The following is a 21,986-nucleotide window of genomic DNA, read 5'->3' on the forward strand; positions in this document are numbered from 1 at the left end:
TTTTCTTTTTAATACCGCATCGTGTAAATTTATCCTTCACCCTTCGCATTTGTATTACCGCGCGTTTTGCCAGTATGAAGTTAGTAACCAAACTCACCACGTGTTGTTGGGCCAAAATACAAGTGTGTATTATTTTGTGATGGAAACAGTTATAATTCATAATTACATTTTGTATCATTTTGTAACGTGTTAAGTGATTTCAATAAGTCTTTACTAAATCCGTAGAAAAGCAGCCGACAAAAAAGTAAGTACTAATATTTTTTAAAAATAAGAAAATACACATACACGTGTTTTTATTTGTTACAAAGTATGATAGTATTCTTTATAAAAGGATTTTTTATTACGTATCTATAAATATAATTAATTTTGACATATATCGTTATACTCTCTAATATTAGTTTAAATTTTGTTTAGCATTAAATTCTAACCTATATTTAGCATTAATATATTTCTCCCGCGTTTGTGATCAGTTCGACGAAGCATTTCTACGGTGTTTGTGTCTTGTGCTTCAAACGTAAGGTAAAAGAATTCATAAAAATAAAAGCGAACTGTAATTACATAAAAACAAATTTAGTTAAGCCTTATTAGATTGAAGTGGAAAAAAACACTTTGATACCAGATTTTTCAATCTCAAACATTAAAACAAGAAACGTGTTCATAAGGTTATGTTGGAAGAGGTTATGTTGCCGCAACATTATTTTAATTGAAGCATAATAGTATAGTAGAATATAGCAAGAAAACTTTTTAAAGTTTTTAATCAAAATATACAAATATGCCAACTTGGAATCAAATTCAAGCTCAACTACGAAATCCGAATAATCCAGTGGTATTTTTCGACGTATCTGTAGGCACTACAGAAATCGGACGAATGATTTTTGAGCTTTTCGAAGATGTTTGTCCAAAAACATCGGAGAATTTTCGACAATTCTGCACCGGAGAGTACAGAAAAGACGGTGTATCTTTAGGTTTTAAAGGTGCCATATTTCATAGAGTCATTAAAGACTTCATGATCCAAGGCGGTGATTTTGTGAATGGCGATGGTACTGGAGTCATAAGCATCTATGGTGGTGGAACATTTCCTGATGAAAATTTTACATTAAAACATGACTCACCTGGATTGTTATCCATGGCCAACAGTGGCAAAGACACTAACGGCTGTCAATTTTTCATCACTTGCGCCAAATGTAATTTCTTGGATGGTAAACACGTTGTTTTTGGAAGAGTTATCGATGGACTTCTAGTTATGAGGAAAGTAGAGAATGTTCCCACAGGGCCAAACAACAAACCAAAAATTCCTGTGACGATATCTCAATGCGGACAAATGTAATAGCTAACTAATTATATTTTATACTTTTAAATGTAAGATATGCTATAAAAAAGTTTGACATATTTCTTCAGAATAAGGGTACTATTTTACAATCATATACCTTTTCCCATTCTAATATTTAAATAGTTTTTTTAGTAAATATATTTCAGTAAGTTATAATTATAGTCTAAATTGGTAATTATGATTGTAATGATTTACTTCGGAGCTGTCTGCACCTTACATTGCCTTCAGGTATCTTACTAATAGAGATTGCCTATCAAGACCTGCTTAATTGTACTTAAAAGTTAATAAGTTGCATCTTGATCGACGGATTGATAACTTCGAGGAACTAAAGCCGTGATTAAAAATTCTTGATACGATAAAAATTAAAAGAAGTTATCGTTTTACGAATTTCAATTTTATTCCGTTAAACTTACATACGAAATAAATAGTCATTAATATAATCTACATTGTATTGGATTGGATAAAAATCCAAACACGTTTGAAATATCAATGCGACTTACAACTCGAATCGGTCTTCTCAGAAGTAAAACACCCAAAGTAAACACGTGTAATGTGTGTATTATCTAACACTATGATCAGCGTCGACTGACAAAATTCCAACCGTAAATATTTAGGTCTTCATTTCGTATCTAATTTACAGTAATCTAATCGAGAACTATTCTTTATTCGTACATAATTCGTTCATGGAATAATTTAATATTATATCTATTAATAGCCTAAGAGACAATCGATGTACTTAACAGTGAGTCTTATTTCTGCCTAGCTACATATTCATTTTTTTCCTTTTTAATATGCTCTGAATTGTTACACGAATCGATAAATTGCTTATACTACGAACAATTATTTCTCTTCTATTTTATCGGGCACGTTTATTATATCGTTTCTCAATTGCAAAACTAGTACAGTTCATTCGAACAATTATTCTCGTCAGCACATAATCTCTTGCTTTGGTTGGTTGCGGAATAAATATGAAAATAAATTCCAGTTGCACTTACGTTGCATAAAATCGTGCGTAGAAAGGCAAATTCCCAAACGATTTACCAACATCTCGAAAAATGGTTTCCAGTAAACTTCAATAAATAGAATGTATCAATGTCTCAAACGATGACCAGTGTGCAATGCACTAGATCGACAACACCCTTCAGACTTTCTTCATCGATCACTCTCGATAAATACCTTCAGAATCGTTTCTATCGGACGAAATTTCCAGTTTATCGTAATTCGAAGGAAACTTATCTCGGTCGCAAGATTTGCTCGTTCCCTAAAAAACAACGATATGATGAACGGAGTTGTGATATTCCAAACAAGACCGGCCGGTTTCGAGAGGCATTCCTATCACATAATTCACGAATCATCTGGATATCATCATCGGGATCGTCACGACCTGAAAAAACATTACACCGATCATCATCGTCAGCAGCTCACGGCAACGATAGCAGTTGGTCCCTCCTCTTAGGCACCGTGAGCTGAGGTGTGGTCTACCTGCTGTTGCAGAACACGTCTTCCTCAATGGTATCGACCTGCGAGTTATCATCGACGACCATGATGGGCGTAGCACCGTCGTGGAGACTCGATTTCGAAATGGATCTTTTGTAAACGTCCCTCGTCACGCTCCTGGTGAAGCTGAACTTTCGTACCAGCTTTTTGTCCAATGCAGCGGGACTCTTTGGTCCCTTCGCCCTAAATTCGTCTTCTGTTCCTTCGTAATGAGCGAGCATCACCTCCGTCGCGTGTTCTTCGATCACGTCCACAGCGTAATCGATATCATCGTCAGTAGCATTTTCCTTGATCACGCAGAATCTCAAGATATACTTTCCCATGACTCTGGCTGGGATCATATGAAGTCTGCCGGATGCGTTAATATTCGCCAACAATTCCTGATTGATCTCATCGCTCTCCTTCAGTCTGAAGCATACCAGACCAACTCTCACATCGTTAGTGATCTCGAATCTTTTGTCCCTTCTCATCAGAGTCTCGAACCGTCTCGCCAGCCTGATATGGTTCCTTATGTACTTCTGCAATCCTGTAATTCCATACGATCTCATCACGAACCACAATTTCAACGCTCTGAATCGTCTGCTCAAAGGAATTCCCCAGTGACGATAATCGATAGATTCTCCGGATCTAGCGTGCTGAAGGTACAATGGATCGACGACGAGCGCCGACGTGAGCTTCACTCGATCCCGTACCCAAAGGCAGGAACAGTCGAAATTAACGAGCAACCACTTGTTGGGATTCGTGTTGAACGAGTCTGCGTGCTCGATACCCGTCATCAACGGCCTCATTTCCGGGCAAATGAACGCGTTCCCAGCGTAAGCACCGTCCACGTGGAGCCACATGTTAGGATACAGTTTGCACACTGGTCCGATTTCGACTAAATTATCGAACGCACAGGATCCGGTAGTGCCAAGAGTGGTGGAGACATAAAACGGAACCAAACCGTTTGCCACGTCTTCGCGGATCGCAGATTCCAGTCGCTTACCTCGCAAGGAACCTTTTTCATCTGGTTCAAGAACTCGAAGCTTCACCAAACTGATCATCGCTGCCTTTTCGACGCAGGAATGAGCTTCTGTGGAACAATAGGCGACCAACCGTGGCAGAAAGGCCGAGTCCTCGGTGTTCGGATCTTGCTCCTTCAAGGTTCGAATCGCTTGGGTACGTGCCGCAAGCATGGTGACCAGAATACACTCGGAGGCTGACCCTTGTATCACTCCACCACCTTTCGAGCTTTTGTGTTCAGCTAGGAACTCCGCTGGTAGGTCTATCGCTTTTGCGTACCAGTCGAGTACGATCGTTTCCAGTTCCGTGCAGGCCGGGCTCGCCGCCCAAGAGAAACCTATGCACCCGATTGCGTCCGACAGCATGTCCCCGAGGATCGAAGGGAACGAGTTACCCGCTGGAAAGTACGCGTGAAAACGTGGATGCTGCCAGTGTGTGATCTGTAAACCATCCGTGTTTTCTCAGTAATCGACGTTTGTATTGGACGTAAAGATTTGTAAAAAAAATTTTTATACGAATTTTTCAATGTCGAGGTATGAGTTTAAAAACTCCGCAACACACGAACATTAAATTAGCAAAGAAATATTGGAAATAGGATGATCTAACGATAATGAAAAGTGTTGTTTTATGATCGACCAGGTTTTTCCTATTTTTTTTAGTATTCGTGAATATTATTAACATCGAAAGAGGTCGGAATCAACGAAGGGGGATCGATAATCGAGCCCATAGTTGACACTCACCCCGGGCATTATTTTGCTGTCGACGTCCCTCATTATGGCATCCCATGATTCCCCTTTCGCTGGAGCTTCTTTGGGAAGTAGGGGCCTTAGATATCCTGGATCCACGTTCGCCGTCACCCTCTTTCCCTCCAAGGTGCGGAGATACTCGCAAATATACTCGATCATCTCCTTGCCACGTACTTGAAACTCATCGATGTTCATGATAATTGCCGGCTGGAATGTAATTCGAAGGAGAGACGGGCTAGTGCGTGCCAATGAAACTCATGTTTGATTAAGCACGTTCTCGGCTAAAGCGTGTGTACGTGATCGTGACATTTTTCACCGCCATTTATCGGGATTACAGACGAAATAAACGTCATTCGCAAGCAAAGAAATACCTGGGATGAAATATCTTCTTTACGTGTTCTCTTTTCTTTACGTTACTTCTCTTTGTTGCTTTTACTTTTCTTTTTCCAAAAGATTCCGAAAGAGTCGGTTGCTGCGTTTTATTTCTCAAGCTACTCTACGATTTCGACTTTTCGAAATATCCAAGCGTTTTTCACTCACTTTTTCTTTTTGATTGGCGGATAGAAAATCCGATCCACTTCGAAGATATATCACTCGAACGTTTCAATACGTTTCTCTTGGAGAAGGAATTTGAAAATGGTCGTTTGAGTCGTTTCAGAACATGATCCCACTTGGAAAGAAACGCGTAACAGGTTTGTCCCGTGTTGGAACCGAGACTGGTGGCACCTGGCATAGCGCCGGTCAGTTTTATGCGCGCCTCCTCTTCGTACATCCCTGCCTCACGCAGATAAAATTAAGGCGGAGCTTCGCCTATCGTGAAAAATATTAACTTACCTGCTTCATTCTGGATTACGACACTGGCGCCTACTGTAACGCTTCTTACGTAAATGCCTGCTCGAAAAAAGGGATCACACCCCTTCGAAATTTCTCTCCAACCCATAAAATTCGTCATACTTCCACTCAACCAATTTAGCAGCGCTTTTTCCCTCCCACGTGTGACGTGATAATTCATTCTTTCCCTCAAATGTGTACACCGGTACACTTACACCTTCTTTATAAAAAAAAAAAAAGTGATACGATTTTTAAAGAATTGTCAATTTTCTCGCTCGAACATTTTTCTTTTTTTTTTTTTACTAAATTTTAATTGCTTTTTTGCAATTTATACCTAAAAGATTTCACTAAAAATTATTTCATCTGAAGATACCTCCGTTACTGTTTTTAATTATTTTCTCAGAAAAGGAAACAACAATAATTGAAATTTCTGGCATGTTTCGTACCGATCGTTCGTAGAGAGTTAATTCGACGATTAGAAAATCGATTGCCACCCGCGCGGATAGTGTTCGCGGATCGATGCCAAAAATCTGAACGAAAATTCGTAAGAAGGGTGGTCGACATCAATGGTGATGTATCGAGGGGGTCGCTGCTTGAATAAGCCAGCGTGTTGTCGATGATGCACGGGGAGTAAACTCGCCCCCTCCTCCCCCGTTTATAAATAGACGTTTACTCTTCACCTACATTTACAACACCCCGTAGAAGCGGTGACAGGTCACCGCTCAATCTTTGTAACACATACAAGCAGACACATGGCGAACACCATTTTCTCTCTCGCCACTACCTTCACGCATGGTCTGCTCGCGACCGACGTTTTCGAATTGGATTCTCGATCGAGGGTGTCGATACGATTGCCATTCGGTTCGAATTAATTAATTCCACCGCTGATCCCCTTTTTTCCGCCGGCCATTGTCCATTTGACTCGCGTTAGCTTCGGGCAAGTTGCCGATCAAAAAACCGCTATACCCCAAACAATTAGAAAGTTAGCTTCCCGGGGAGATCGAAGTAAATTGAATTCATAGTTTAAAACAATTAAATGTAATTTTCATAAGGAGGGAGAGAAGTATATTCGATCTATCGTTGAACCGTTGTTTTCATATTTTCTTCTATTTATTATCGAATTATTTAGCTAGTTAGAATTTGTAGGTGTTGCATCTTTTACTAAAGAAGAAAAAAAAGGTAGAAGTATCCTCGTGATGGGTTTTTCTTACAATAAGTTACGCTCGTTTATTTTTCGACATTGGAGACTATCCTTTGATCTCTGTTAATATGCAACAGCCTACGTAAGGGATAGTATTTGTCGCTCGTTCAATTACCAATATTCTGCCAATGATCGACATTATCGACAGTTTCCCCTTCTCCAGTGAACCAATTTACGATTACGCGTTTTCGCTTGACGTAGCATCTTTCGGCGGGTGATGACTGAGCCACGCGCCACGTTTTCGTTTTCATAACAAGATCCCGTTTTCGCAAATGAGTTCTACGAAAATGGAATCGAAACGAAATTGAATATAAATGTCACTGGATACTTAGAAGAGAGAAAAAGAGAGAGAACGATATCCAAGCAAACGGTCCAGGTACATCGTTCACCCTCGTGACCCCAACCTTTTCGATCGTGTAACGAATAGCTTTTTATGACCTTTTTTCGATATTCCCGCGATACGAGTTTCCGTTTCATGTTTTTTTATTCCACTGCCCACCCTCCCCCTTTCTAACTCCATGCCCGGGCCAATTCACAGACATCTCTATAACGACAGAAAACAATTACGATTGCAGATGATGTGGTGAATAATTGGAAATACCATGGTTTCTGTACTTGAAGAAATCCATTTTACTATATAGAGCACGCTTTATATATCATATAGGTAATGTATATTGGATAGAATAATATGTTACATACGTAGCGTGTTTCACGTGGTACACGATTCTGTCGCGATCCAAAGAGAGCACACTTATATAAACAGATCGATAAGCAAGTAAAGATGATGTACTTATATCTATCGAGCCGCTTCCTTCGGTCGAGCCGTGAACGCGAAACTTTGCAACTACTGCACACAGTCCCGAAGGGCTGACTAAACAGGCGACGAAAAACGATGCCACGATCAAACAGGGTCGTCGATCAATTTCGACCATATTTTCATTCGTCGACTGTTGCTGAGCAATTTTAAGGGAATTTTCTTGTTTGAGAATCTTGCACCGTTTCTTTTTAATCGACGATTCCGTCGGCAGTATCCGTACGTGATTCGATTGCGAGAATCGTTGTTGCTTCGTTATATAAGTTTCATTCCTGTCAATGTATCTGGAGAAACTTTCGAAACTTTAGAGAAAAAAAAAACGACGAAGGATCGGGCAAGGTTTTACGCTCTGCCATTTGGCGATCTTCCACGGGACGGCGAAGCGGATGGCGATGGATCCGGACTGCATCCGTTGCTGCTTCCGCGACGACTTCCGGTACCGCTTGCTTTCAGCCGTACCATGGTATCCAGATGACGAAATCTAAAATTATTTCCTTCGATTAATAAGAAAACACGATGTAAGGACGATTTCGAATATTCGATGTAAATGCAAAGTTTCAATCTCGTTATAGGAAAGAAGAAAAATATGAAATATCGTTTTAAAGAGAAGAAGAGAAGATAAAATAGAAATTTGCTGAATATTTTCCAACGTGCCTAAGAGATAGTTCGCTAGTATCGGCGGCGTCCTTCATCAGATACGCCAGTGGCCACGATATCCACGAACGTCTACCGTCAGACATACTAAATCAGTGATTTTGTTAAATCTCTGTAATCCATTTTAAGAATACAGCAAAGTCTTACGTTGCGCTGTTCGTAGGATTCGAACCGATACCACCGATGGTTGCTTGAGTATCGAGTTTTCCCCCTGTCCTGTTCGGCGTCTTCGTAAAACCAGGCTGAATCGCAGGATCGGACACCATGCGGACGAAGAAGGACCTTCTTTGCTCCAAAGTGGCTCTCTTCTTCTCCTCGAGCATTTTCCTCTGTGTCAACTCGTCCATGACATCCTGCAATTGAAGATAAAATAAAGATACACGTAATACGCAAGAACATTCAAAGAGCGAAACGAAATTCCAATTGGAGAGATTTCGCTCACCTTGGACTCTAACAACTCAGCTAGATAATCCGTGATTATGCTCCACGCTATGTCTACGATATAAAAATAAGAATTGAGTAATAGAGTAAAAATTGAGTAAAAGAAACGTGTAAGAATGGTATTATCAAGCAAGATATTGCTAACCAACGTCAGAAGCGGTGGCATTCGGCGCAGCAAGTGCGAAACGAATCGTGAAGCGTTGATTCACTCTGGCTGGCACCATATGCAGCTTTCCAGAATCATTGATAGCACTGAGAAGCTTCTGATTTAGCTTGTCGGTGCCTTTTGCTCGGAAACAAACCAGGCCCAACTGAAAACCATTTAATACAATAAAACTTGGTAACGCGATAAACCTTGACTCCAAGCCTTGATTCACCGCTGTCTTCGTATTGTCTTCGCGAGTCGCTCACCACAACTTCGTTACAGAGCTCGAATCTCGAATCCTTCCTCACCAACGCCTCGAATCTTTTCGCCAATTGAACGTGATTTCGAATGTAGGCCTGCAAACCGGATATCCCGTAGCTTCTCATCACGAACCACAGCTTCAAGGAACGAAATCGTCGGCTCAGTGGTATGCTCCAGTGTCTGGGCAAACAAAAAATTAAAAATAACGGATGTTGAATGAACAAACGATGCTTGTTTTTTTTAATGAAATAAACAACGTCGATGAAATCGATAGTACCTATAATCGATGGCTGTATCCGCGTGAGTATGCTGCAGGTAAAGAGGATCGACGACGAGCGCGCCAGTCAGCTTGAATCTGTCACGAACCCAGAGACAGGAACAATCGAAGTTCGTTAATAGGAATTTGTTCGTGTTGGTGTTGAAAGAATCTGCGTATTCGATACCAGCCATCAGGTACTTTAGTTCCGGACAAATGAACGAGTTGCCTGCGTAAGCCGCATCCACGTGTAACCATACCTATCGACAGCCATAATACAAATTTTGGGGCTGAATATACGCGATAACGTAGCTTGAAAATCGTAAATATTCTTACGCCTGGATATTTTTTACAAACTGGACCGATTTCTCTGAGATTATCGAAGGAGCAACAAGCAGTTGTGCCTAAAGTAGTTGAAACGAAGAAGGGGATGTATCCTTCGGCTGTATCAGCTTCGATTGCCTGAAGAAAATTGCACGATGACGAAGAAGGAACTTTTAATCAAAATCAACACGTTTGCTATATCACTTTCGCGTATATAACTTGCTAAAACTTACAACGATACGTATCATACAAGCGAAGATTACGAGAATTTTCTAATACAATTCGATCACCAATTCTCTGTGGTAGCAAACGTATTAAATATAAGTATAATCGGAAAGAAAAATTCTACCTGACGCAAAGTTTCACCACGAAGAACGCTCTTGTCGTCGGGCTCCAAAATCCTTAATTTTACGAAGCAGATCATCGCGTCCTTTTCGACACAGCTGTGACTTTCGCGACTACAGTAAGCCATTAATTTTCCTAAAAGAGCAGTTTCGTCCAAATGTGCGTGAGCAGGTAACTCTTTTAATCTACCGATAGCTTGAGCTCTTGCTGCCAGCATACACACTAAAACACACTCCGAAGCTGAGCCCTAAAATTCGTTTAACTGTTATCTCATAGCCTACGATTTATATATAACGATTAGGTTATTTAATTAATCCAGCAGAAAGTGTTTAATTCTCGTAAAATATCAAAGTATTTACTTGTATCACACCACCTCCTTTGCTACCAGGGCTAAAATAAAGAAAGTCCGTCGGTAGACCAATAGCTTTGCCTGTAATTTAGTATACCCGATGATATTCGTTCTGTAATACTTCATATAAATTCGATTGATATTTAATGGAATAATATTGAATTACCGAACCAGTCACAGACTATCGTCTCGAGCTCCGTGCAGGCTGGACTGGCCGCCTAGAACAAATAAAACGTCGAAATACAGAAATGAACGAACAAACAGGCTTGAGCGATCCGTCAAATCTTTCTAATCCATATTCGTACCCTGATCTTCGCGAGAAAATTGAATTTCGTGCATCGATGCGACTTCAGCATCCTCGGAAATGTTATATTCGTAACATATATTTATAGAGATGTTACATACGCAACGCGGATGTTAAGTAATTTTCTCGAAAGGAAGAAAAAAAAATATTGAACTCACCCATGAAAACCCAATGCAACCTATTGCATCCGACAACATATCGCCAAGAATCGATGGAAAAGAATTTCCAGCTGGAAAGTACGCGTGAAACCGTGGATGTTGCCAGTGAGTTATCTATAAATATTTTCCTCCTTTTATCCATCTCTTTTTATTTACACGTTGTTTTTCTTTTCATTGTGAAAATCTTAAAATTCTTTCATCACTCGTAAACATTATCAAAGTCACAGAGAATGAAAAGTGATTCTACTTTTCACTTACTCCGGGCATGATCTTCGATTCGACGTCCCTCATGATGTCCTGCCAAGGTTCAGGTTCCCGCGGTGCTTCCGATGGTAGGAGGGGTCTCAAATATCCGGGGCCAACGTCCGGTGTTACTCTCCGGTTATGAATATTACTCATAAATTCGCAAATGTACTCCACCATCTCCTTGCCACGCATGCGAAACTCCTGAATGTCCATGATGATCTGTTTGGTCCTTGAAAACCTTTGGATAGAACGTGATTTCGTTTATCATCACAGTTATCACGAATTTACTTGTTGTTCTACTTTCTAGTTAATTCGATAATAATATCTGTCACAAGCTCGATAAGGACGAACCCTTTTCCACTCTGTATCTGCCACTAAATGCGACACGATTAATTCGTCAATGAAATTAAAGAAATTGGTAAACGCGGAATTACATAGACACTCTTACTTTCGGTAACTTCAAAATTACAATCTTCCTATGAATTTGCGAAAGGAAAATTTTAATATTTTGCTCGTCAAAAGCGCAAACTTTTGTCTTTCGTCTTTATCATTCGTTCTCGTCGAAAGAATAATATATGGATTTGCCGGCTACGTTGATGCTTCGCACTGAACGTATATATACGTCGGTCGTCGACAAAGGGATAAACGATACGATAAAGATATTACAAAAACTTTCTTAGTTTCACTGGAACAACACGTCGAATAAAGACAACTAATTGGTGAGAACATCGATGAATGCAGAATCGTATTCGCTCGAAGGATCAACCCTCGACACAGACACTCTTGCTTCCTTTAAAACGTAAAAAAATTACCGCAGTATCTCGTTATACGATGCGGAAAGATGTTTGGATATATTTTGTAATTTCACTTTTTGTCACGATTGGAAGGACTTGAACGAAAATTCGTAGTCCCCACGCGGAAGACCGTCCTACCTGTTGCTAGCGACGACGACGAAGATCGTAAGGTCCAACCGGTGTACGTTGAATGAGCCACGACCGAACAATCCGCACTTTCGCCTACCACCGCGGATATATCGAGGATCCAGGGAGCGAGGATTCTTCAATTCCTGCGCAAACGCGTCCTTCCGTGCGATCTTCTTAGCGGATCCTCGAAAGGACGAGCGGGAGAAATGGGTGGATCTATGTATGGCTAGGAACGCAATTTCCGTTAAAGGGAAGATTGAAATAGACACGTAAGGGCACCGACTGCCCTTCGTTCAATCAGTAACCTCATGCTTGCTCTTTCTCACGAAACTTTAACGGCCGCGCCTAGTCAAAATCGTGTATTCTTTGAAAATTCGTTCTTTACTTCTCTACCGGTGAATATAATTTTGATCATATAGATCGTTAGATTTTAGACGGAATTTTACGAAGGGTGACACGTGCTTCTGATTGGCTGCAATCTTCTAGCAATCTGGCAAGCTTCTAAGAGGTGTCCTTGAACGATAATGAACTTGACGATGTTCCATAGACGATTCCAGAAAGTGATGTAATGGTAGACTTTACAATTTACAGTCGTATCTGTGACACTCACTGATTACGTAGTTTATCGTTACGTGTATTATCAATGAGAGGAGCACGGTTTCTTAACGAAACAACGAGTTCTAACGAACTTGTTTAAGAAGGCATCGTTGGATGGTTGTTTGATTTCGTAATAGGTCATACGATGAAATAGGGAATAGGAAGGTCTTCGCGCGGGGAAACTTCATTCTGCAGGTCGATTGACTCGGAAATGTTCATACAATCGTTCGAGGGAGCGTAGTTCTCCTCCGGGGTATTGGAGGAAAACTTCTGAAAACGGCTTGCGCCGTTCATTGGCGATGAAATCGTTGAGCGTCTTCTCCATAGAAGAGTTGGCCACTCGAATAAATTGGAAGCAAGGCTTCTGAGCGCCCGATGGTTTATTAAGGTGGGAAAAGAGCGCGTAGGTATGGTTAAAAAGGTGTCAGACGCAGAATATCTCGTCCTCTCTCCCTTTAAAAGTCGTAGCGATGCAGCTGCACCAAAAGTGGTCCGGAACTCCTTGACCTTTCGTTCTCTCGTTTAGAGAATCCTCTGATACATGAGGAATCTCGTCAGATCTACCGTCACGTCGAAATTAGTTTCCTTCGTTGCTCGAACAAAACATATCGGGTCGAATAGCGAGAAACACTCGATGGCTAAGAAACAATGTTTCTAACTAGTTCACCGACATCGATGAAACACATTTCCTCGTTATAGATTGAACGATCAAACGCTGGAAATTCTGTTTACCATTAGTTCCTTTTAACAAGTTACTTTCCTTCTCTACAAAGTCTCACACTAACATAGAAATCGTAATTCAACGACGCAAACGCGATGTTGTCGACTATCTATCTGCCGCCATCGACGTGCACGAACCTAACGTAACAGTTTCTGTATCCGATATAGGACAAATAATGATTTGTGACGTAGCGAACGCTGAACTAGACGTACATCGAAAGCGCTTCGTGCCTAAATCTTTAATCGTAATCGATCGGAAGAAGTGTCTCGGTATCTGTCCAACAAATTCTTCCGGATACGCGTACCGGTATAATTTCCATAGATGAAGAAGTTGACGCGCGAAGAAACGATCAGAGGTTTTTCAAGGATCGAGGATCTTGATGAAATAACGTGAGAATCGAATTAGTATCCACCAGTGGAAGCACCCGTTTCGTTTCACATAGGCAAAACGACGCCCTTTAGGGATAAAAACGTTCATAATGCTGGAATGCAGGGGTGAGAAACTGATAGGGGTGCTTAATAATGCAATATGGCGTCGGGGAGTCGCGGCGCTATGCCGACTATGCCGCATACCACCACCATATACGCCTACACTGCGACCCCCTTACACCCTCCGTATTTGCCCCCGACTACGAACAAGCCAGAGGGGTAGGGATGTACCGTGCAATCGAATGCTGATTGGAAAATATTGATGGAGTTTCCATAGGGGATCCCTCAGACCGCCGATGCTTTTTCCAAGTTCGCCTCGGAATTCCAGAAATTACACTGAACGCCAACTTTCGAGAAACGTCCCAGTTTCATTCCGGGGAAGATTGATATTAATTGATGATCGTCGAATCGTACGTTGGTTGTCGAATATATAAAGTCTCGATTTTTGAATGGTTAAGGGTTGTTATAGTTAAATATCGACGTTCTAGGGTAGGAGATTTATTTCGTAGGTAGATTCTTTGTTCATCTTTCGAAGGATGTCTCAGTTTCGTGCTAAGGAGAATCGATATTAAACGATGATCGTCAAATTGTCTCGATCGTTGAATCTATGAAATTTCATTTTCGAATGACAGAGGATTGAATACGAGCGAATGTGGTATTCGTTAATGCAAGATTTCTTCTATATAGGTCTTTGTTTATTTCTTATATTGTAGAAATGGAATTTAACTTTTAAGACAACTCAGACAAGTTATAAATTTTCTGATACCACTGAGATCTATAGGAATATAAATTATTATATCGCTAAGCGACAAAACGTAATCCAATATGTCACTTAAAAAATTATAATCAGCTTGTACTTTTTCAAGCTTGAGTGTATTATATTCTACGCTATTATGCTGTCGCGTTCATTCGTTAAAAAAGTGTATCTTGAAAGGATTAAATTGTTTTTAACAGAGTGAAGGTATCGGTATGGCTTCGGAGCGCCGTGTCTGACCAATGATGGTCATTTTCCACTTGAAACGCGACATATCGTTTAGCCTGGCGTCGAATTACAAGTAATTGAAGAAAGTGAAATTTACCGTACACTGATTGATTTTATCTTAATAAGAATAAAAATAAATGTACATTTAACTGATTACACCTTTAATGGAAATAAGCTGATTTTTATTTATTATATAAAATATAATCGAATCTGATGTAAGCCAAGTTCAAGATTAGCAACTTGAAGGAATTGTAGATATTTAAATATTCCTGTATGAGAGAAGAGAAGATAAGATAGGATGAAACCGAGAAACGTTTATGTGCAAGACTGTACTCGGTCATTCCAAGTTCCATGAATGGTTCCAAGAATGGCACGCCGAAGAACCGATGCCTGCGGACTCATGACCTACTGGCAGAGAGACGTGGTCTCCTCCGCTCTTTCATGATTCTACCCTCGTAATAATTCTCTTTAAGATTACGAAAATCAGCAGAAATATTTTTTTCGAAATCTTAATAGATCGTAAAAATCTCAATAAATATTCATTCAGTAACTGATTGATTTTCTTGCAGATGGTCCGACCAAAATTGAATAAAAAGAAATGGATGCAAAATATGGAACCTGAGCCAACAGATTCGGGAATTCCTATACCAGATTTGCCAGAAAAATTTCTTCTAATGCAAGTAAATGTCGAAATAAAAGTTCATAAAAGATTAACAGTGCCAGCATTTTCATAGCATGTTGTTTAATGGGAATGTTTTCAGGTAAGAAGTGGCTCGAAAATTAGAAATGTTCTCGATTACGCGTTGAAAGAATTCTCAAATTATAACAACGTTGTTTGGAATGCGGTAGGGAAAGCTGTTGGGAAAGCTATTTCCTGTGCGGAAATTTTCAAAACGAAAGAAAAAGATCTTCATCAAATCACTAAAATACGTTTTATACAGTAAGTTATATAACACGGAAAGAAATGATAGTCTCTGTTTGTTTCTTAATTGAGGTACATGTATTATTAAAGGTCGAAGGAGTCGGAGAAGAGAAAGGAGAATGAAACCGCCGAAAATGTACAAATTTACCACGTCCCGGAAATATTTATTTTGCTTGCAAAAGAAGTAAAAGACACATCAGTGCCTGGGTAAATATTTATTTTGTAAAATTTTATAACTATATTGTTATATCATGTTCCTGACGTTAATGTGCAGCTACCAGGCGCCTGGTGATAATGGAGAATTCTTAAATGGCCAAGAAATGAAAAACGAATGCAAAGGTAAGAAACAGGAAGCAGGTAGTAATGTGACCCGCGTAGATGCTGGGGAATTCGCAGCTATGGGATTGAAGGCTGGTCAAAAAAGGCCAAAGAAAGAGCAAACGAAAGGGCAAACAGAAGCACCACCAAAAAAGAATAGGAAAAGAGCAAACGATGGTCGATAATACAAGCGAGAGAAATTAAATTGTATTGTATATAAAATTCTATCTGAAATAACTCGTATATAATCAGAGACAAAAATTTTTAATTTTAAATAAAAAATCATATTTTCTTCGAAAATTTGTACATTTGTAAGAATTTTAATTCTATCATATTTGTTTTATGCACATGAAAGGGCGATACAATGGTTCTTATTAAGTAAAAAGTTTATTCCTTGTCAGTACATGCATGTTTATTACAGAAATAATCACGCGCTTTCGGTGTATTTCTCATATTCCAATCTCTATTAACTGATCTTATCGTTATTAGATTTCTTATTTACAAATTATATATACAGTGTTACAATAGCATGCATGCACATTGCGGACTTATAACATACACTATGAAAATTACAGTGCCTTCTACAGAAATTTAATTGTAAGATCTTCTGTCTTTTGGTTTTAGAAAAAGTTATTCGCAATAGACGATTAGCAAACATCACATTTCACCAACAGTAAATGAAATTACTAAAAAATTCTTTCATGATGATTATGTTTCTCACCGTTGGTGAAACTGGAAGAGAGTACATTTTTGCAATTATTTCTGTTTCTTTTTTGTAGTAATATATTCTTAGTATCAAATTCGTATAAGCTTACAAAAAACATTGTTTGAATTAATCGCGATTGATACATTAATAAACCAATAAATTCCAAAGTATTCTTAATTCTTTTTTTCATTTTCATATTATGTCGATTACTACTATAAACTACTTATTATGGAGCTTAAGTATTCGGCAGTAGTATGGATAATCTCCCAGCACTGATATTGTTTTTCTTACCGAGAAAACTAGAGAACACTTTCAACTTTCTCACTGGCAGAATTATTAATCGGTAAAAAATTAATGTCAATTAATATAGATAAATGATTATAAAACAAACTAAAAAATAATATTCACTTGTATTCTCTAGTCTCATTTTTAAAAACGTGTGTGCCCTGATAATATAACAGGTCTGTATCATCCTTCTTATGTTTAATACTTTACAGACAATAAAAATGTAACGTTTTTAAACGGACTATACGATATTAAGAGTTATACCGGTAACAGGAGAAGAAAGTCAACATTTTAAGTTCAATCCCACATAAGATAAATATGTTATAAATAAGAACACTACACATTTACTATCATTACTAATAATGCATATAAGTGTTTGCTTCATTTGGTTACTGCACGATGATTATAGTTACGTTATATTGATAACGTTTGCTACAGTAAATATATCCATTTTTTTATGATGACTCAATGAAGTAAGAAAAAAATATCGATATTTAATGTTAGATTTCGAATTAGTCAAACACATCGTAATAAGGTTACTTACAAAAAAGAAATCTAAATTTATAATTATTTTCAATAAAATTAAATATTTTTATACAAAAAAGAAGGTACAAAATATATAAAGATATGCTATGTAAAAGACTGAATAATTTTACTTTAAATTTTCTTGAATTTCTTGTTATATTATTTCATGAAATGCCATTTGGTAAAATTATGTTTTCAAAAATGTTTAAAATTATTTTGTTACATTAACAACGTAAACTCATGTAAAATTCATTAGTACAGAATTATTTTAACTTAATGTATTGTGTAGAAGGTATAATACATTTGTTTAAAATAAATTCATCGTTATACAAAGACTTAGTAATGGCTGGATCATAACTTCAACTATACCTTCCACACTTTACACATTCAATGATAAGTAAATACTATAAATATAATTTTTAAGCAAGAAAAGTTACTTTATACAATAAATTCCTGTTAGCAAAGACTGTATTAAAATGAATCTTAATTCAATTAATAACAAGAAATTCTAATGATATATTTCTAGACAGATTAGCAAAAATTTTCAATACTCTTGTAATAATTAGAACTACAAGAGATATTTCAGCGATATATCAATATTACCAATGATTTCGTTAAGGGGGTATTCTGGTCTAGAGGCATGAATTTCGGGCGATTTTTGAAGCTCTGTACAAGCGAAACAAAAAATATTTTTGCTATCCTCCTTTTTAGCATTTGTTTATTGATATTTCGAGATTACGTAAAAAATGCACTGAAAAAAAACTCAATATTTAAAAAGTTATGAGCCGGCAAAGTGGGTGCTGCCAAAAAAATGGGGTGTCGTGGCGTGCATGATATCAACCCTTCTAGTCATTTGAAACAAAAAAAGCGAACAGATTCTTAATTAGTATGGATGCCGCTATCGTCTGAATCTTGGAAAAGTCAATACAACATTTTTTCACAAAATGACGGCCATTTAAAAAAAAATTTCTTATTTCGCACGTTTTTTTGACAATTCCGAACGTTTAAAAAATAGTAATATTAAAGATTTTGAGCTGAGCGTGGTCCGGACGATAGAGGAGTATATAAGGAATATTCAGATCACATTTAAAATAAATCGGTTCATTAGAAATTGAGATATCGTGCACGCCAACTCAAAAAAAATAATTTCGAGAAAAACGCGTTTAAAGTTTTGAGACAAGTTTACTCGGACAACGTCTACCGTCTACTGTTCATTTGTTCCGGTCGGACCGAAGCAGATGCTGCGTCACAAAAATGGCTGTAACTCATAAAATAATTGAAATTCTGAAAAATCCTTTTAAGGGCATATTCTTGAATGTCTAAACTTTGGAAATATGAAAAAAAAAATTTCGATTTTTTCAAATTTCTAGACTACAATACCACCTTAAATTTGACAAATCAATTTTGGACAATATAAATAAACATTCAAGTTCTACGCTTCACTTTCTGTCGTTCCTTCTTCTTCCATAATTGGTACTATTAAACTTTCTTTTGACATCAAATTATACTTTGTCACAAATGCTGTAAACCTAAAACAAAAAAGATTAATGATCAAAATAAATGAATTAATAAAATACTGATATTTCTATCTATGCTTTTATGATTAATCATTCTACCTGCGGCATAAAAAAGTCTCATTCTCAAATTCATCAAATATTGTTCTATGATGGTAATATGCATGAGAGAAGATTCTGTAAACTCTCCGGCTAACAGATCCAAGTTTTGCTACTGAAGATTCTTTGATACTTACTCTGAAATAAAACATAAAGAAATAGAGAGATAGATAAAAAATATTTATATATTCTAATTATCTATAATAATCTTTCGATACTATTTTTATATACCTGCTAGGAAAATACTTATTACTGTTAAGCAAACAAGCTGCACCATCGAGTGTATGTCGTGTATAATCAATAGCTGGACATTCTTTAGGTGTTTTATGTGCAGCACACAGAAATATCCACTGTTCAGTAGCTGTCATTTGAGTACAAGCTTCTGGATGGCATTCTGCTTGCAGTCTTACTGTTAAACCATTGAGTTCCATACAAAACTGTCTTAAATGTTCATATTTCCATACTGCTTCATCTTGTGCTTCTGGCATTTTCAATATTAGATCGACATTAGATGGATCTCTTCTAATCATCTGTTGAATATATTGTTGCACGGCCAGCGTGCTGTCCATTTCTTCAAAGGGTTCATCAGGCCACCTACAGAAATTCTAAACAAAGAAGGTTCCTAAATTAAGAATGTTTAATAAGAAATGAACAACCAGTGTCACTTACATGGCTTATTTATTATGTGTACAATCTATTATAATAATTACTTAATTATTAAAAAGCAGTAAATATTGTACTAAATATTATCTATCAAAATCTATATCTTTATCAGTAAAATGTATTTCTACAAATATGTAACTATGGGCGTATTAGCATTTAGACACGATTAGTACGTTACTGAAAATTTAAAACAATGTAAACGAAATATAATAAATTATTAGTTTGTAAACAATAATTTCTTTATAGAGCGTTCATTGATTTTCCAAAGATATGTCAAAAACGCGTTTGGATATTTCTGTAAATACGTTGTACATAATCGAACCATCATTGAACGATAGCCTACAGGACATGAGAACAATAAATTCTCATGAAAGTTAACATTTTTATTAACCTTTGCTGTGGTTCCGGGTCTATTTCTTCTGAAGAATACACATCCGTCCGCCATCTTCATTTTTCCAGTTGTTGCACTCGATTAGCGTGCACGTTCGATTGAATCAAATAAAAAAAAGATCTGAGTGTCGTAATGTCGGCCTAGTAGAGGGTAGCGACACCATATCACTGCCATTACAACTAGGTGGCACTTGGTTCTCCATTTAAAAATAATGTATACTTTGATGTTTACATATGAAATAAAAATATGCAATAGACGTATACTTTTTTATTTGATATTAAATTAGAATAAATACAAGGCAATATAATTTAAGATTCAATCTAGTGATTCATTTTATTTTTATTATATTTATATTATATACAGAATAAGTAAAGTCTAACTTTTATTTTCTAATATAATGATTTTAAAAATAAAAAACTTGTCTAATGAGATGACTTATATTATGTGCATATTTATTCGTAAATATCCTCCCTATCGGCAACGTAACGTACTATATCCCTAGGTCGTAAAAGTTTCTCTGCATCCATATCTGGTATTTCGAAGCAAAATTCATCTTCCATGGCCATTATAATTTCTATGTGATCTAAGGAGTCCAAACCAAGATCGTCGATAAAATGAGAGTCCAAAGATAACTGCACAAAGTTAATTTTTTAATTATAATATGCTTCAAAAATTGGTAAATAATTGAATTTACACATATATGTGTGTGTGTGTATATATATATATATATACACATATATATATGTATTGATTTATTACAAAGACACTACGATTCAAGCGAGGTATTAATTAATAATTACTTTTTTCTGAGAAGCTATCTATATCAAGGTGTTTCAACAGATATAGAAAATGAATGATAATGCTATTAAATATTACAATATATATAAAATATGATTAATAAACTTATAAAAATTCAATTTTCAACAGAAATTGGTAAATTTTATCATTTGCACAATACTTTCGCAAGTATTTTTTAATGTTATATTATCTTGTGAATAGATACCTTCTGAGGATCAACTTTATCATAGAGATTGAGTACTAACAGTACACGCTGGCGAATAAGATCAAGCGATAATGGTGCAGCATGACTGTACTGACGCACCTGCTTGACTCGTGTGCCCTGTAAAATAATAATATGTAAAAAAAAATATATAATTGTACAACCTTTTCATCAGTTATTTTATCAAAAGCTTTGACCACATTTAAAACACGATCTTCAAGTTCCTTAGTTTTAGGTGTTGCACTGCACAGACGTACAAATTGTATGTTTACCTATATGTACAATATCATCATATATTATTCACGTGTCATTAAATAAATAGAACATATATACAACTAACACAATTATAATAATTCTATTATATATATTACAAAGCTTTTAATAGACATTATAGACGAATAGGAGAAGTATTGATTTTGAGTATATAACATGACAACTCTCTATATTTCTCGAACATGATAACATTAATGAAAGAAAATTTAAATATTGGTGTCGTAAGATCGAACTTTACTTTACTGACTCTATTACTTTACGGATATTCAATCTAGTTAAAACATAACATACATACTAAACGAATGAAATATTCCGAATCTTATACTCTGAATACATTTATATTCACTGATTTCTTAAAATTCAAGATATTTTGATTATGTAATGCTCAAATTGAAGTACAATGTAGGAATTACCAGAAAGAATTTATGAAAACATGGAAAAAGGCAGTGTTTACCTGTGGCACATGGGTAATGATATTTTGTCTATTACAGTGAAAAAATCGTTCATTTAATTGAAGTTGTGTAATGGCACTACGTAAGCACGTTTGTCTAATCGAATTTCCAAATGTACCGGTATTTCTCATTAAAAGACGAACTCTTGCGAGAGACGCCATTTTCTCTGCAATGAAAAATCTCCCAAGAAGACTTAGCTTATTCCCGTACCCCAACTTCTACCGTATCGTAATTTTCACTACCACGGTTGGTTATTACTTTACATAAGTTAAAAATTGTAGGC

General features: G+C 37.1%; 7 protein-coding genes across 10 annotated transcripts; 2 read left to right on the forward strand and 5 right to left on the reverse strand.

Moving 5' to 3' along the window:
- Positions 1 to 94: 94 nt before the first annotated feature.
- Positions 95 to 17,107, forward strand: LOC117235370 (ribonuclease P protein subunit p25-like protein). The gene is made up of 5 exons (XM_033497328.1): positions 95 to 244; positions 15,125 to 15,235; positions 15,317 to 15,495; positions 15,568 to 15,684; positions 15,752 to 17,107. The coding sequence occupies exons 2-5, from the start codon at positions 15,125 to 15,127 to the stop codon at positions 15,978 to 15,980; spliced, it is 636 nt and encodes a 211-aa protein (XP_033353219.1). The 5' UTR covers positions 95 to 244; the 3' UTR covers positions 15,981 to 17,107.
- LOC117235371 (peptidyl-prolyl cis-trans isomerase H) lies at positions 456 to 1,400 on the forward strand. Its single transcript, XM_033497329.1, has 2 exons — positions 456 to 519; positions 575 to 1,400. Exon 2 carries the CDS (start codon positions 773 to 775, stop codon positions 1,325 to 1,327), a length of 555 nt encoding a protein of 184 aa, XP_033353220.1. The 5' UTR covers positions 456 to 519; positions 575 to 772; the 3' UTR covers positions 1,328 to 1,400.
- Positions 1,706 to 5,221, reverse strand: LOC117235368 (tyrosine decarboxylase-like). 2 transcript variants are annotated; one of them, XM_033497325.1, is made up of 4 exons: positions 5,116 to 5,221; positions 4,570 to 4,782; positions 2,813 to 4,269; positions 1,706 to 2,714 (listed from the first exon to the last, which is right to left on the reverse strand). In XM_033497325.1, exons 2-4 carry the CDS (start codon positions 4,768 to 4,770, stop codon positions 2,708 to 2,710), a joined length of 1,665 nt encoding a protein of 554 aa, XP_033353216.1. In that variant the 5' UTR covers positions 4,771 to 4,782; positions 5,116 to 5,221; the 3' UTR covers positions 1,706 to 2,707. The 2 variants fall into 2 exon arrangements, with proteins under 2 accessions (XP_033353216.1, XP_033353215.1); XM_033497324.1 differs by lacking the exon at positions 5,116 to 5,221 and adding an exon at positions 4,947 to 5,027.
- On the reverse strand, positions 5,108 to 5,606 carry LOC117235605. The gene is made up of 2 exons (XM_033497787.1): positions 5,410 to 5,606; positions 5,108 to 5,349 (listed from the first exon to the last, which is right to left on the reverse strand). The coding sequence occupies exons 1-2, from the start codon at positions 5,585 to 5,587 to the stop codon at positions 5,108 to 5,110; spliced, it is 420 nt and encodes a 139-aa protein (XP_033353678.1). The 5' UTR covers positions 5,588 to 5,606.
- Positions 7,432 to 12,037, reverse strand: LOC117235367 (aromatic-L-amino-acid decarboxylase-like). 2 transcript variants are annotated; one of them, XM_033497323.1, is made up of 14 exons: positions 11,837 to 12,037; positions 10,917 to 11,142; positions 10,659 to 10,772; positions 10,363 to 10,414; positions 10,207 to 10,277; positions 9,852 to 10,094; positions 9,515 to 9,640; positions 9,200 to 9,438; positions 8,928 to 9,102; positions 8,662 to 8,827; positions 8,518 to 8,570; positions 8,223 to 8,428; positions 8,076 to 8,147; positions 7,432 to 7,902 (listed from the first exon to the last, which is right to left on the reverse strand). In XM_033497323.1, the coding sequence occupies exons 2-14, from the start codon at positions 11,115 to 11,117 to the stop codon at positions 7,764 to 7,766; spliced, it is 1,857 nt and encodes a 618-aa protein (XP_033353214.1). In that variant the 5' UTR covers positions 11,118 to 11,142; positions 11,837 to 12,037; the 3' UTR covers positions 7,432 to 7,763. The 2 variants fall into 2 exon arrangements, with proteins under 2 accessions (XP_033353214.1, XP_033353213.1); XM_033497322.1 differs by having other exon boundaries at positions 8,076 to 8,162.
- Positions 17,108 to 17,448: 341 nt separating the features above from the next.
- LOC117235369 (MOB kinase activator-like 4) lies at positions 17,449 to 20,134 on the reverse strand. Its single transcript, XM_033497327.1, has 5 exons — positions 19,979 to 20,134; positions 19,156 to 19,529; positions 18,928 to 19,062; positions 18,700 to 18,840; positions 17,449 to 17,929 (listed from the first exon to the last, which is right to left on the reverse strand). Exons 1-4 carry the CDS (start codon positions 20,036 to 20,038, stop codon positions 18,744 to 18,746), a joined length of 666 nt encoding a protein of 221 aa, XP_033353218.1. The 5' UTR covers positions 20,039 to 20,134; the 3' UTR covers positions 17,449 to 17,929; positions 18,700 to 18,743.
- Positions 20,135 to 20,283: 149 nt separating this feature from the next.
- Positions 20,284 to 21,974, reverse strand: LOC117235372 (acyl carrier protein, mitochondrial). Of its 2 annotated transcripts, none has more exons than XM_033497330.1 (3): positions 21,706 to 21,973; positions 20,982 to 21,098; positions 20,284 to 20,610 (listed from the first exon to the last, which is right to left on the reverse strand). In XM_033497330.1, exons 1-3 carry the CDS (start codon positions 21,862 to 21,864, stop codon positions 20,431 to 20,433), a joined length of 456 nt encoding a protein of 151 aa, XP_033353221.1. In that variant the 5' UTR covers positions 21,865 to 21,973; the 3' UTR covers positions 20,284 to 20,430. The 2 variants fall into 2 exon arrangements, with proteins under 2 accessions (XP_033353221.1, XP_033353222.1); XM_033497331.1 differs by lacking the exon at positions 20,982 to 21,098 and adding an exon at positions 21,143 to 21,250 and having other exon boundaries at positions 20,293 to 20,610; positions 21,706 to 21,974.
- Between the last annotated feature and the right edge of the window lie 12 nt (positions 21,975 to 21,986).

The sequence above is a fragment of the Bombus vosnesenskii genome, unplaced genomic scaffold, assembly GCF_011952255.1.
Source record: "Bombus vosnesenskii isolate JDL3184/JDL3185 unplaced genomic scaffold, Bvos_JDL3184-5_v1.1 scf7180000013316, whole genome shotgun sequence".
Classification (NCBI taxonomy): Eukaryota; Metazoa; Arthropoda; class Insecta; order Hymenoptera; family Apidae; genus Bombus; species Bombus vosnesenskii.

What these genes read in the sequence shown, in the direction of transcription:
- LOC117235605 (XM_033497787.1), bottom strand. Translation starts at nt 5,587, where the DNA reads ATGAATTATCACGTCACACGTGGGAGGGAAAAAGCGCTGCTAAATTGG. An exon ending in CGTAATCCAGAATGAAGCAG is followed by an intron (nt 5,350 to 5,409) that starts GTAAGTTAATAT and finishes TGCGTGAGGCAG; the next exon opens with GGATGTACGAAGAGGAGGCG.
- LOC117235369 (XM_033497327.1), bottom strand. Translation starts at nt 20,038, where the DNA reads ATGAAGATGGCGGACGGATGTGTATTCTTCAGAAGAAATAGACCCGGA. An exon ending in GACCCGGAACCACAGCAAAG is followed by an intron (nt 19,530 to 19,978) that starts GTTAATAAAAAT and finishes TTCTTTGTTTAG; the next exon opens with AATTTCTGTAGGTGGCCTGA. An exon ending in GAGACTTTTTTATGCCGCAG is followed by an intron (nt 18,841 to 18,927) that starts GTAGAATGATTA and finishes TTTTTGTTTTAG; the next exon opens with GTTTACAGCATTTGTGACAA.
- LOC117235371 (XM_033497329.1), top strand. Translation starts at nt 773, where the DNA reads ATGCCAACTTGGAATCAAATTCAAGCTCAACTACGAAATCCGAATAAT.
- LOC117235370 (XM_033497328.1), top strand. Translation starts at nt 15,125, where the DNA reads ATGGTCCGACCAAAATTGAATAAAAAGAAATGGATGCAAAATATGGAA. An exon ending in AAAAATTTCTTCTAATGCAA is followed by an intron (nt 15,236 to 15,316) that starts GTAAATGTCGAA and finishes GAATGTTTTCAG; the next exon opens with GTAAGAAGTGGCTCGAAAAT. An exon ending in ACTAAAATACGTTTTATACA is followed by an intron (nt 15,496 to 15,567) that starts GTAAGTTATATA and finishes GTATTATTAAAG; the next exon opens with GTCGAAGGAGTCGGAGAAGA.
- LOC117235368 (XM_033497325.1), bottom strand. Translation starts at nt 4,770, where the DNA reads ATGAACATCGATGAGTTTCAAGTACGTGGCAAGGAGATGATCGAGTAT. An exon ending in ACAGCAAAATAATGCCCGGG is followed by an intron (nt 4,270 to 4,569) that starts GTGAGTGTCAAC and finishes GATGGTTTACAG; the next exon opens with ATCACACACTGGCAGCATCC.
- LOC117235372 (XM_033497330.1), bottom strand. Translation starts at nt 21,864, where the DNA reads ATGGCGTCTCTCGCAAGAGTTCGTCTTTTAATGAGAAATACCGGTACA. An exon ending in TCATTACCCATGTGCCACAG is followed by an intron (nt 21,099 to 21,705) that starts GTAAACACTGCC and finishes ATTATTTTACAG; the next exon opens with GGCACACGAGTCAAGCAGGT. An exon ending in ATAAAGTTGATCCTCAGAAG is followed by an intron (nt 20,611 to 20,981) that starts GTATCTATTCAC and finishes AACTTTGTGCAG; the next exon opens with TTATCTTTGGACTCTCATTT.
- LOC117235367 (XM_033497322.1), bottom strand. Translation starts at nt 11,117, where the DNA reads ATGGACATTCAGGAGTTTCGCATGCGTGGCAAGGAGATGGTGGAGTAC. An exon ending in AATCGAAGATCATGCCCGGA is followed by an intron (nt 10,773 to 10,916) that starts GTAAGTGAAAAG and finishes AAATATTTATAG; the next exon opens with ATAACTCACTGGCAACATCC. An exon ending in AAGGAGGTGGTGTGATACAA is followed by an intron (nt 10,095 to 10,206) that starts GTAAATACTTTG and finishes AACGAATTTTAG; the next exon opens with GGCTCAGCTTCGGAGTGTGT.